This window comes from Limulus polyphemus, unplaced genomic scaffold, assembly GCF_000517525.1.
Source record: "Limulus polyphemus unplaced genomic scaffold, Limulus_polyphemus-2.1.2 Scaffold386, whole genome shotgun sequence".
Lineage (NCBI taxonomy): Eukaryota > Metazoa > Arthropoda > Merostomata > Xiphosura > Limulidae > Limulus > Limulus polyphemus.
The window spans coordinates 193,735-207,792 of NW_013665996.1; the positions used below are offsets into that span (position 1 = coordinate 193,735).

General features: G+C 32.0%; 1 protein-coding gene across 1 annotated transcript in view; it reads left to right on the plus strand.

Annotated features, from left to right (window-relative positions):
* The window catches only part of LOC106457882, a 137,376-nt gene that overhangs the window by 26,814 nt on the left and 96,504 nt on the right, over window positions 1-14,058 (plus strand). The window contains exons 3-4 of the mRNA XM_022383950.1: window positions 7,328-7,506; window positions 11,833-11,926. Coding sequence (XP_022239658.1) covers window positions 7,450-7,506; window positions 11,833-11,926 — 151 coding nt within the window. The 5' untranslated portion in view covers window positions 7,328-7,449. The remainder of the gene's footprint in view (window positions 1-7,327; window positions 7,507-11,832; window positions 11,927-14,058) is intronic.

Consider the following 14,058-nt stretch of genomic DNA (forward strand, 5'->3'; position numbering starts at 1 on the left):
TTTTTAACAATCATTAACTCTTTTTTTGGGGTGGGGTAAATTTACGTTTTTTAATGAAGGAATATTTTTTCCTGCGTTATTTTATGGGACAAACAAATGCAACTTTTTTGTAACACTATTTGGTTGCCTTATAAAGGTATTTGTAGGTTTGGGTTAAAGTTTAAAGTTTTTAGTAAACAGGTTTATGGCCAGTATTTAATGTTCAAAGTTCCTTATTATTTTAACCCTAGCCTTAAAGAAAATAAATAAAAATAACTTTTTTTTTCCAAATTAGGCGCAGATATCCCAAACAAACAAGCAAGATATACGAGGAAATTGTATTGTTTGTATATTCAATTAGTAATTAAAAGTGCTCAAAGTCCTTCAATGAGAGATGAATAATAAATACAAACAATATGTTGTTTTTATTATGAAATAACAAATAACACGTTTTCTTTCGATTTATTTGTTTTAGCGAAAAGCTACACAACAGACTATCTGCGCTCTGTCCACCACGGGGAATCAAATCCCAGATTTCAGCCTTGCAAGTCCGTAAATTGACCACTTACCCAGTGAGGGTCAAAATTGTCTCTTGGTTGAATTCTGAATGAATTTGTAAACTTTGTCACAGTTTTGAGTCAATGCCATCATGACGTTAAACGCGCGTATAGTTTCGTGTTTCAAGCTTTTCGCATAAGTTTGGGATATCTTAAACGCCTGTAAACACAAGTACAAATTGAAAATTCCGAAATTTTTATTCACACATTTACATTTTGTCTGAGAAAGTTCCACCAACTCTTAGGCTCTTGAAAGTTTTCGAAAGATTTACTTCCGGAATGCTAACTTTAAGATACAAGGATTGCTTATCACCCAGTGGTCTGTTTGTTTTTAGGAACATGTTAATATTTTCTTTCCATTTCTTTTCTTTTTTGTTTTTATTAGTAGCAACTACATTCTTCAACTGGCTCCAGACAGCAGAAGGTAATTTCGGATGCAAGACGTTATAAGATTTAAAACCAGTATCTATTCCTAATTTTTAAATTGTATGTTTTTAGTTAGTTTGATATCTCGCTTGAGGCTTGCAAATAAGGCTAAATCTGATAGACGGTGTATCCTCACCACTATGTGTGTCCTGATTCCGTGTATACCTCTCATAATGACCATTTCAGCAATTTAATTTTAACTGTTTTTTATTTTTCTCTCCATTATGCTTGACATTTGTGGTTTTCGCAATTTCAAATAATAAAAGTTAGTTTTTCAGGAGAAATATACTTCCAAAATGTCCTAGTTCACCTGAATCCATAGTGAACTTGTAGCAGGCTCCTTCAAGGCTGTTAAAAGAGGACCGTTCTTAGTTAGTTTGCTATGAGCTTACAGTGAAAATTAAACAGTTTTCATAATGTTTTGATAAAGTATTTGTTTAACCCTAAAATCGTTCCAGTGTATAATAATAAATATTTTACAAGTCATGAACCATATAATTAATCATACTAAAGAACTTCGTACAAAGAAACTCTTTCACCTAAAACAGATTTGAAAAAAAAAATGAACAATTTTCCAGACTGAATTAAAATGGAATATGCTTAATATGAAAACGACGACTTGTCTAATTATCTTATACAACCTAAAACTGTGCTTCAATGCCTTTTATTTTTTATATTGAGTAGCCGTATTATGTTTAAAATATCTGGTATACTTAGAAAAAACGTTTTCTTTGTGTAAAATTGGAATTAACATAGTAAGGAATTTTGAACATTAAATATTGACGATAGGCCTGTTTACTAAAATTCTAAATTTTTACTGAAACCTTCAAATATTTTTGAGGAAACCCGATGGTGTTACAAAAATGGTTAAATTTTTTTGTGTCGTAGAATACGTCAGAAACGTAAAACTAGCTCCGGAAAAACAAAAGTCGAGTTATTTAAAAATAATAATAAATAGTGTGATGCAAGAATGAAAATATTAGAGATGGCTTTCGCAAACTATTTCGTTGCTATTATTTAAATTATTTTTAACCCTTAAATTAACGGCTCGTTTTCATACTGCTCACTATCGTCATGTTGAGTAAATTTGTTTTGGCCTGTTGCAACACTTAGTGTAAGGAACTAAGGAAAACATTATGTGTACTCACTCATTTTATATATAAAATATATAAAAGACTGCAGCAGTAATTAGTAAAATTAACTACCATATTGATAATATTTCTTTTACATTTTCTTGCATGCGGTAAGGGTCTCTATAATCAACAGTCATGGACCCACAAGCAGTATGGTGCACAAATTGTCTAGAAAAGTTTGTTTACAGAGCTGCTGGGCTCCATATGTAACTCTGAGATTAAATGCTGATTATATTTCATAATTCTTGTTTGCCATTTTTAATAGTATTTTTGTCATAACATTCGTAGTTGAGGACCAATATTCTGTATTTTATCTTGTTGAAATATAGTTTTTGTTTGTAAAATACCAATGTTTTGGTATATGTTTTAATCGTACATAAAATTTTACATGTAGTTATGGCGGGAATCGCGCGACTTGCCACCAGAGGGCGATACAAGGGTGTTGGCAATAGGAGAGTAGGGAGGGAAGGGGTAGAGACGTTGATGTCATCAGAGAGGGCGCGTTGCTAGGTCGCCATGACAGGTGGACATGACATCAGAGACAATGACGTCTACGACATGTATCAACGTGCCACAGTATGGCTAGATTTAATACACTAATTGAATAGCTCTATATTTAATTACATTTCCTGTCCAATTATATGTAAATCGTCCAGAAAAAGGACGCTTATTTAAATATCACGCAATAGTTTAAAATTTACTGTTTCACTAGTTTGACTCTTTAGTTATAAATCAAGTGATTATTTCAAAGATTATTAGTAACACGTTTATAATAACAAAAAATTCTGGACACTATTCCTTTTTAACACTTTATTCATTTTCTCATAATAAAGGTCTCGCAATTTCATCTACACATCTATATATATTAAGGACGTATTTACACGTAAAAGTTTTACAACAAAATCATGAACAAACATTTCATTACTATCTTTGTGGGATTGAAATTTAGATAAGAGTTTTCATTTCAATACGATAATAACATAATATATACACTGTTTTCCACACACTGTCGAATATGGTCCTTGCGGTAGATTTTTTTTGAAATGTATCAAAGTATTGGTTAAAACGCTATATCGGGTATTAACGTTACATCATTTTTTAAGGCATTTAACTATAAATGCGACATTTCCAGTCAACCCACGAACTCGAGTACTGATGATAGGTCTTGTCCGGCATCTGTGACATTCTTATTTGTTCCGACGTAACTTAAGAAAGTCGTCGTATGTTTAGTATAGATTGAATATAATCTTTATTTATGACTGGTATCTCAGTGTTTGTCTGCCACTTTTATCTGGCATGAGACTTCAAACACCGGGTCCCTATTTTTTCTTTTCACCGACAGAAATAACAGTGCAGTGACAATATGTTCAGTGTTGTATACCTATTTACCACCAAAGAATGATTATTATCGATGATCACAAGACTACATTAAAACTGTATAACATTCTCTCATCCCTGAACTTAGGTAGTTGTAACTTAAGGGAAACCGTGTGATATTGTGTTATGACTAACTTATTCCTGTTATTACAGTGAACTTTACTAAATTTTCATAAATCTTATAACAATTTCATTGATATTTTAAGATGGAAAACTATATTATCATGTTTTACTGTAAGAATAATACAAACTTCATTGTAATAAGCATGATCTTTAGAAATAAAACTAATCATGCTGGTGAAGTTTTTTTTTTATGTGAATATTATAGTAACGTTCTTTATAAACTGGTTTCATGTAAAGATTTGTATTTTCCTGTAGACCATATATTTTACCATGTAATCACAAAACTTAGAAGTATATTACCACATTGAAAAACGTCCATAAGTATCATATACATTAAAGTGGACGTTTTTCAATGTGGTAATATACTTCTAAGTTTTGTGATTACATGGTAAAATATATGGTCTACAGGAAAATACAAATCTTTACATGAAACCAGTTTATAAAGAACGTTACTATAATATTCACATAAAAAAAACTTCACCAGCATGATTAGTTTTATTATATATATTAAAGTCGTTCCAATAATAGATTAATGTAACAAAGTATTTAACACATTATCTGTCCTTTATATGATACAAGAGTCACAATCAATGTTCTGCGTCGTTATTTATCAGATGTAGTATAATAGTTCTTGGTTTCATTACATGATATAGAACTGAATGTTTCTCAAGAGGTAATCGTTGACCAACATGTGACTAATGAATAAAGGTCAAAGCATTGGTAACAGAGTTTTATCCTTTGGCATCACTTCTTAGAAAGCTCCTTTGTTCTGTTGAGGAATATTTAAATGCTTAATCATATGTCTCCGTAAATAAAACAAAATAAATAGGACACTCACTAAAATGATCTGTATGGAGATGATGATTCCGTGTTTGTACATTTTGAAAATATTCTCCAGTGTTTTAGTATATGTTATATTTTACAGGTATTTACTTACATATATTGAAGATAGCATATTAGTGTGAAACACATCAGTTTTAAGTTGTAGGGGAGTGGTAATATGAGGGTCAAGATCTAATGTTCAGTACGACAGGAGACAAGGGCATTGTATGTTTTATATAGTTTCTAAAATAAAGAAACATTGATTACTTTGGAGAATGTCCCTTATGTTTCGTTTATGGTGATTTATTCTATTTGACTAATAACATGCTAGAACAAGTATATACCACAGATATTATTACATTGAGCTGTAAGTCAGTATTTTATAAACTAAGATGTTTTCGTAAATAGTACATTAGTATATCTTGAAGTTTTGTTAATAAATGTTTCGAGAATTTTTAAAAGTAATGCTATACGTAAGAGTTTTATCATTTGCAGTTAAGATAAATATAACACTTAGTTTGATCATGATGTATCAAGGACAGTTTGGTTAGTTTCACAAGTATCCTATTCAGAATATAAACAAAGGGCATTCCAAGGTTATAACACGAATGCTTTTTTGATTGTTTACCAACTTTAGAAAATAAAGATAATTTTAATTTGATAAATGGGCAGAGGTGCCTTCAGACATAGGCGAACTAGCCAACAGCCTAGGGTCCACAAATTAATTATCAAAGCTAATATCTCGAATGTGCACGGATAAGAAAGCTATTCTCTTGGTACACTGTTCCATGTCAATGGATTAACAGTTTATTGTTATTATCCTAATCTCTTTATACATCTTCCGATATAAGTAGTTTATGTAAGTTTAATATATATTTTTTAATCCTTTCATACGCCTGAGGGTGGCTCGAATCGCGATGTGCTGCTGAACACGCTCCTTATTTTCTGCTGTGGGAGCGTTATAAGTGCGACAGTCAATACTGATATTCAGCTAAGATTAGCCGTGTAAGTGGCGGGTGCATGTGACTGATTGATCTTCATATTGTCAACAATTCTAAACTACCAGAACCTTGGAGTTTCTGACCTGGACATATAACTTATGATGTTTTATAAAGTGACGTTCAAGTTGTAAATACCATATAATAGTTAATCTTTTTCAATTACTTTAAATAGAGTTGGATGTGAATGAATAATGAAATAATGTCGTTTTCTCAAATTTTTCGTAAAAAAAATTTGTATGTCGACGGATTGTTCAAGTTTGTTGCTTCGTTACCTACAATTTAAAGTCTCGCCAAACTTTTGACGATGCGTATCGATAATGAGAGTTTCGAATTTTATTGGTTTTGAAATTATTTTATACAATGTGATACACATTATGTCAAGTTGAATAAGTATATTTCTCTGTGTTATAATTTCAGAATAACATTTTATTGTATTTATAAATTATTCGTGCAAAAACAACAAAAAAAACTGCTGCGAACTGGTTATAGATTTAGGTTATAAAATTACAATCGGATAATTTGAGGAGAAATGGAAGAAATATTATATGAATACAAACGTTTTTAGATCTCTTTGATTGCTTAGGAGTTTGTGTATTTAGTCTGTCATCTAAAACAGCATTCTGTTTAGATATACAAAGTAAACAAATGTGATAATCGTGTATCTTGTTCTGAGTCACGTTGTCTTACTGTATTATTCGAAACGTCAGTTACGATCGTACCAACAGAAAGAGATGGAAAAATAGGGCAGGTGTTATGGAGGAACTGGGTCCCTGGGTCAACTAGTCAGTTGTTTGGAGCTATACTTGGCAGGGGTCCAACCGTCGAAAGCTCGTGTGTGAATAGCCCTTTAGGTTGTCGAGTAGAATGGTCAGTCAAGAGTATATATATGCAATAGTTAAGACAGTTTCTGTAATATGTTTGTAACATGTAGCCGTGAATTACCACGTCGAAAACCATTATCCAATACAAAAGGTGAAGGACATGAATACTTTATTTCTAATCACAATTTCGTGATAAATATGGTATGGTATACACTACAGGCACACTTTATCAAATAGTGTTCTTAGTTGTAGTTTAGTGAATATAAAAAATAAAACTCCAATTAAAAGTTTCGAGATGGCTTGAATGGGTAATGAAGAAAATTTTACCATAAATGTACAACATTGTGTCATTATTCAAACTTTCTCGTCATCAAACTTAAAAACGCCAGTTAATTTCGTCTGCACTCTTGAACAAAAGATAAATTTCTATAACATTCGTCCAGGTGACACCAAATACATCTTTAACTGTTGTTACAATGAACTATCTGCGCTCTATCCTCCACAGGAAATTGAACTTCGGATTTTACCGTTGTATGTTTGTAAACTTACCGTTGGCCCACCAGGGGACTCTTGAACTAAGACAACGTCCAGAAACAAAGATCTCCTTGTGTGCTTTAGATTTAACAATATGTCTATTTCTTCCATTTATAAAATTATACATAAAGTTAGAATAATGGAATCATTACCACTTACTCAAAGACTATTTGCTAAAATAATTTACCTGATAAAATACTGATTTATTATAATATTGAATATAGAATAAAGAAAACGAGTGGTTAAAAACTTAAACATGGCTTAAAAACTATGACATGTACTTAAGCTAAAGTACATACTGGACTTGATGCATTTTTGTTTCTATATCTGAGCCAAAGAACTGTTATATACCGTAAGTATGTAAATATAATATCAGTTTAATTTACTGAGTGTTTGACAGTTATTTGAACTGGTTTCTGAACAAGCAAGTATATTTCTAGGCTAAATACCCATCCTGAATGTGTTTGTCGTGTGATTGAGTCTGTTTATCTGATTTTCATACACTTACTAGTCGGTGTATTGTTTCCAATACTAAGAATTAATCTGTATTTCAGGGAACTGCTATTAGAGGGGAAGAATCTCGGCTCCCAAACCAGGGGGCATCGCTACAGACCCAAGTACACCAGGTGTCGATAAAGCTAACAGCTCAGTAACCCAGTTGACGAGGGTGGACGCCATGGGACAGCTGCGTTTACTCCTACAGAAACACTTTGTACTTCAAACCCGTCAACCGGTATGTTCATACGTATTTTATTATATGAGCATGCTTGTCCCAGTTACTGTTAGTTAAAACTTTCTTTCTTACCTCATTCTTCCCGTTACCAGCTTAAATAGGTTGCATGTTCAGATTGTGCATGCTTGTCCCAGTTACTGTTAGTTAAAACTTTATTTCTTACCTTATTCTTTTCGTTACCAGATAAAATAGATTGCATGTTCAGATTGTGCATGCTTGTCCCAGTTACTGCTAGTTAAAACTTTCTTTCTTACCTTATTCTTTTCGTTACCAGCTAAAATAGGTTGCATGTTCAGATTGTGCATGCTTGTCCCAGTTACTGTTAGTTAAAACTTTTTTCTTACCTCATTCTTCTCGTTACCATTTAAAATAGGTTGCATGTTCAGATTGTGCATGCTTGTCCCAGTTACTGTCAGTTAAAACTTTCTTTCTTACCTTATTCTTTTCGTTACCAGCTAAAATAGGTTGCATGTTCAGATTGTGCATGCTTGTCCCAGTTACTGTTAGTTAAAACTTTATTTCTTACCTTATTCTTTTCGTTACCAGCTAAAATAGGTTGCATGTTCAGATTGTTATATAATTGCAGTGCATGTCCACAAGGTGTCAGTTAAATGTTTATGAAATTTTATCATCTGACATGTTTAATGACTTGTTGTCTTCTAGACATATTTTGAAAATAATTGATCAATTCTAGTAAATAACACGAAACTTTCTAATTTCTAATCTGCATTTTCAATATAATTAAATGTTTTTAATATTTAAATTGCATCTTAATAACCGCCTTGTTCACAACATTTGAACCACATCTACTTGCGTCGTATTCTGCTTGTTTAAAGTGTTGATGACATCATGGTTTACTAGTTTATCCAGAATTTTCAGACAGTTGTCAGCCTCTCATTTGATAGTTTGTGTGATCATAAAGAAGTCCTGTGTAACTTGCGTTTAACGTACACACACATACACACTTCTGTTAGAGAACGAAATATAGAGACGGCTTGAATGGATAACAAAGAAAACCTTATTACTAGTGTAACATGGTAATAACTCTAAAACGTTTCAACAGGATTTTGTCAGATTTTTAGTAAGCTTATCTTTTTTTTACCTTTCTAATCTGTCTCAACTTTATTATTAGTCTCAGAGTGGGTTCCCCGTCGTCAAAGCTAGTAAACGATATATTTTCTGCAATGTAATTGATACGAATTTATTCTTGATGTGTGCGTAAAAATAATCAGAGTAATGCTTTGTTTGTTTGATTAAGTTGTTCACGGATTTACTCATTTTTTTTCTTTGTTGTTACAATAGTATTTTTGTATATTTGTGTATAGTTAAGCGTAAATATACTCGAATTTTAACGTTATAAGACCACAGATTTGTCGCTGAGCCACATGTGGGCTTTGTTACTGTAATAAATTCAAGTATTACTGTGAGTCACGTTTATGTAATGTATCAAAATTTAAACATTTGTATTAGTTCACTTAATGCTTATATGTGCACAATTAATATTTTTTTAAACTTGTAATTTGATTTTAATTAATGTTTGATATACAGACGTATGGTTACGTTCTTCATGCACTTCTCACTCTACTAACTTTACCAAGTTAAATTGTAGGTTTGTTGAGTCAACTACAGACTATGATTGAAGACTGCGTTTATTTGGTCTTGAAATGAAGTTTCATCCTATATAGTCAATTCAAGTGCTATTTATTTTGTACAAAATTAGATATGAAGATTCGTTAATCTGATTACTAATAAAGGGTTTACATAAGCCCTTGAAACCGTCGAAAGTCATGGAAACTGATATCTATAAGTCCTGAAATAAAACAAAAACAGCTGTTTTTAGGTCATTGCCCTAAAAATATTCCTGAACTTTCATATGAAATAATCGGCTTCATTAAAAATATAATAAAGTTTAATTACTGAAAACGGGGTTGTTTATATTTTATGTCTATCATTGTGAATCTCGTGCCTCCCGAGACCCAAGAGGCCAAGACTGTTACAATTTTCTGTATTTTGATAACAACAATAATTAAATTAAAAGCAACAAAAACTTAATGCTATCTGATATAAAACGCAAATTTTCACTCACTTAGCCCTATGTGACTTACGTAGGCATATAATACTTCTATATCTTTGATATATTAGTCAAGTGTCGATTATGAAAGTATTGAATTAGTGGCTGAAAAATACCACACGCAGGATTTTTAACGGAAATTTTCAGTGATGTTATTAATTAACCCTAATCGTCGTAATGTTTAAGTAAAATTGTTTGTTTGTGGTTAAGCACAAAGCTACACAATACTCTGCCCACAACGGGTATCGAAACCCGGTTTCTAGTGATATAAGTCCGCAGACATACCGCTGTGCCACTGGGGGCTAAAGTCAAATAAATTACTCACCATGCTGTTCTCTGTTAATTCACATAATACATTTTCGGTGAGATCTAGTATTCAAAAGAACGTTCAATTATAAATTGCGTCACAAGAAAAACCCTTTCAATAACGCCTTATTTACTGTCCAGGCATTAATCATTGTAGAGGAACTCGCTACTGAGCTGTGACATATTTCCCATTAGGCAAATGGTCTAAATATGATGAAAATAAAACCCCAGAGTCTAACACCATACCTGAACAAGCTCTTTTTTTTGGGGGGGGGGGCGAATTACTAAATAATCCCGTGCGTCTTAAACAAGAAAATCAAGGTGACATAATCATTTAGTTAAATGAACAGAAAATTGGTTGCCCTAAAAGTTACGAATGACGTGTAAAAAATAAAATTAACAGTCTTTTCAATGAACTCAACAATTACGAAGCCTTATGTGCTTTTAAAGACTGCTATTTCTGTAAAGAAGAGCAAAAAGAAAGTGAAATTACGACAAATGTTCAAGTTAGAATTTTGGATTCTATATAATTTTCTACTTCGTTGAGGTTCAGCAGGCTTGAGTAACATCTAAACATCCATCTGCGTAATTTAATGTAGTATGCATTTTGTGTTTTTATTGAATTGAAAAACCTTAACCCCCAATAGAAATAAGTAAAACATTTCATTAAAAAAGTTGGTAAGCTCAAAATTTCACACGGTGAATGATTAAAGCGCTATATAGCAGTATATGTAGTTTTTCGTTTCAATCCTTGGGAAGAAAAAAAACAAAAAAAACGTGTGCGCAAGAGGCGTAGCTACCATCCACCGCACTAGTACTAATAGCAGTGACTCATTCTCAGCCATGTTTTTTGTGCAAGTGTAAGAAAATGTTCTTCTGACGATAATGTTTCAGTTAGAGGATGTATAATATTACTTTACCGATCAGTTTCAAGAAGTAAAAAAAATAAAATAATAATAATAAACCTACCCTGAAGACTGAAAGAAACAAAAATTTTAACAATTCGTTCAGTGTAGTTCTATTCCATCATTGTTCTTGAAAGTTTGTTAGTAAAATCTATTTCATGAAATTAAAGAAAATATATAGTTCATAGTTTTGGTGTTTGAAAATAATGCTGTTTTTTGAATGATGGTAGATTGATGTAGCGATGCTGGTTGAGTTAAATCCATGAAAAATTTGTTTGTTCACTGAAGTAAAAACGTTTTATATTTTATGGTGACTTTTTGATGTACACAATTATTCATTTCACTTATAAAATGATACAAGAAATGATGCCTGTTTGTACAGTACCAACTGTGTGTTTAAAAACGTTGTGAACTGATATTTGACGTGTACTGGGTAAATTGCAAATAATTTAATCTTTTCACTCTCTTGTTATTTACTTGACATGTTTCGAGACGTACAGCTTCTCTTGGTCAGGTAAAATTGCCGAAATGGTTTGGAAAGAGGTCTAACAAAGATGTCATAATGGTTAATACTCAATTTTTGTATGTCCTGAAAAATGCGCGCGCACTTAATTTCAACGGATGTAAACAAAAAGTGGATGTAGATATACTTTAGTAGACATTTTGTACAACAACATATTAAAAATTTATTAAACTTTTTAAAAAGGCTGACGTTAGGCCGTATAATAACATTTTAAGTTTATATATTGTTAGTATTAGATACGGTAAAGTTTAGCACTAACTAAACTAAAGCAAAAAACGTACACAAGTTAGTGTCATCAAATATAGGCCATACTTAATAAAGGCTTAACTAATATTAGGCCTAAGACAAATGGACTTGCAGATTTCGAGTAGAATTATTTTGTACTATTGTAGAAATCCTGTATTTAAAGAAGTACTGTTACAATAAAGATACTAATTTTACTGCAAATGTTTTGAGGATCTCTGCTAGTAATATGATATTTGCTAACTATATAACACTCGCTAATTTTCTTCACTGTTTAGGTAATATTGGCTCTGCAGTTGTTTTGGCCTGTGGCTATCTTTCTAATTGTACTGGTAATTCGACATGCTGTTCCTCCAGTTGATCAAACCACGTGTAAGTAGACCACCTTGTTTTACCCGAACTCCTCTTTTATTTTTACAATAATCAGTTTTAATTTAACTTAGTTATACCAGAATCGTATCATACTAGGAGTACAAGTACTAAGTTTTTTGAGTTAGTGGTGGTTTTTATTCATATTAACGATTCTTATATAACAGTGTGCATTACATACTCTAATCTTCATCTATAAAACGCTGTTACTATTGGTTGTTATTTAGTATTATTGTTCCAGAAATGCATCAACTAGTTATGAGTAAAAATACTGAGTCCTTTTTTATTTGTTTAGTGTACATTGTTTATGTGAATTTCTATTTAATCTACTGCTACCGTATAGAAGATAGATGCCAACATTGAGTAAAACCTGTTTATTGACTACTCGCCGAGTAGCTGAAAGTACCCTGTACATTTTACTTCTTGTACACAATTTTTATTTCCAAAATCAAGCATAACAATGAGCAGTTACTTAAGGAAAGTTGAAACGTGTTTTATATGTATATTTACTACAACTTCATCACTGGAAAAACGAGTGTCGTGATTAACTGTCATAAGGCAGAGAACACCATGTATTTACGTTCATAACTTGCTCTGATCGGAAATTAATATTAAATATAAATCATAATCATTGTTTTTATTGGTACTATTTCTGTTGTTTAATAATTCGATAAGATGTTTTGTTTAGCTATTCAAAAAAAAAGAAAAAAAGTTCCTAAATCCCGTTTGGTTATTACTGCAAGTGCGATTTTCGTTAAATTCAAAAGTAGTAGTCAAAGTGTTTCGATTACTTAACTGTTTTAATTTATTCTTATTATGTACTCTTTAACGGCATATAAGAGCAGTAGACTAATATTACTGCAGAAATATCGACTTGTTTGATATTACAGGTAGCTCACAGTATATTTTGTTCAAGAACACAAGGTCCTCTGGTGGGTTAGCGTTAAGTTAGGGACTTCCAACGTCAAACTCATGGGTTCGATTCCCCGCAGTGGACAAAGCTCAGATACCCATTTTTTTTGGCTTTGAGTTAAAAGTAAAACAAACAAACAAACAATAATACATGATTTTTCTGGAGTTTTTTCACACAAAAAAGAAGGTAAACAAGTTTTACATTCAAAGTAATTGATGATGAACAAACCCAACAATGGGAGAAAGTTTTGCATTATCAGTGAAATGTAAATAACAAATTACATAGGGTGGTTCCGCCCAAGAGTAACCTGTCTTTCTAAAACCACCTCTTCAATTCGTGACAAAGTTTTAGCCTGCTTTCTTTTTCTATATTATAATGAATGTAAAAAAGAACAAAACATTTTAAGCTTAGAATAAAACAAGGCATCACCCACGTTAACGTGTACTAACCTGGGATTGCCCTTAAAAGATATAATAATCAGGCAGAAGTCAGTGCCCCACCCAGTAACATTTGCGTTTTTATTCAGGCTGTCACTTGACAAGATGAAAGTTCATTAGTGTAATGACAAAACTTACTTTTGTTGAAGTGCACGAGTCTTTTTTAAAAAAAAGAGGCCTAGTTCCACAGCCTATATAGAACACGAAAGGTCAGATATTATATATTAATATAGAACAGGTTTGTTTACGGTACAGTAATCTTAATCTGTGTAAACAAGAAGTACAAATGCTATGCTTCAACACATTAATAACTACGTTTTGTTACTAACAGGTAATCAACTTTTACCACTGAAATTTTTATTTCCATCTAAATTTTTCGAAACCCTTTATTTATTTTTTGATATAACAGTAGTATAGATCGAAAATAATAATCGAAGAAATCAATGGATATTTTACAGGAGCTATTTGTATCATTGCATCAAATTCGTACTTAATTGTTTCGTCAGTGTCTTGACAATTATCATGACATATTAATACAGCCAAGATATACCTGTAACTGGTGTTATGCCACTATCTGTGTGTATGTGTGTGCGCGCGACATATGATCATATTAGTTGTGATGCGATGTGTTATTTCACCTTGCAGTGTTCATGTTTTATGTTGTTGTTTTTTTCCACAAACTATCCCACTGATTCATACCAGTTTAGTTATCATCACCTGATGTCACACCTGTTTTAGGCTCTACTGTGTGTGTATATATATATATATATATATATATATACACA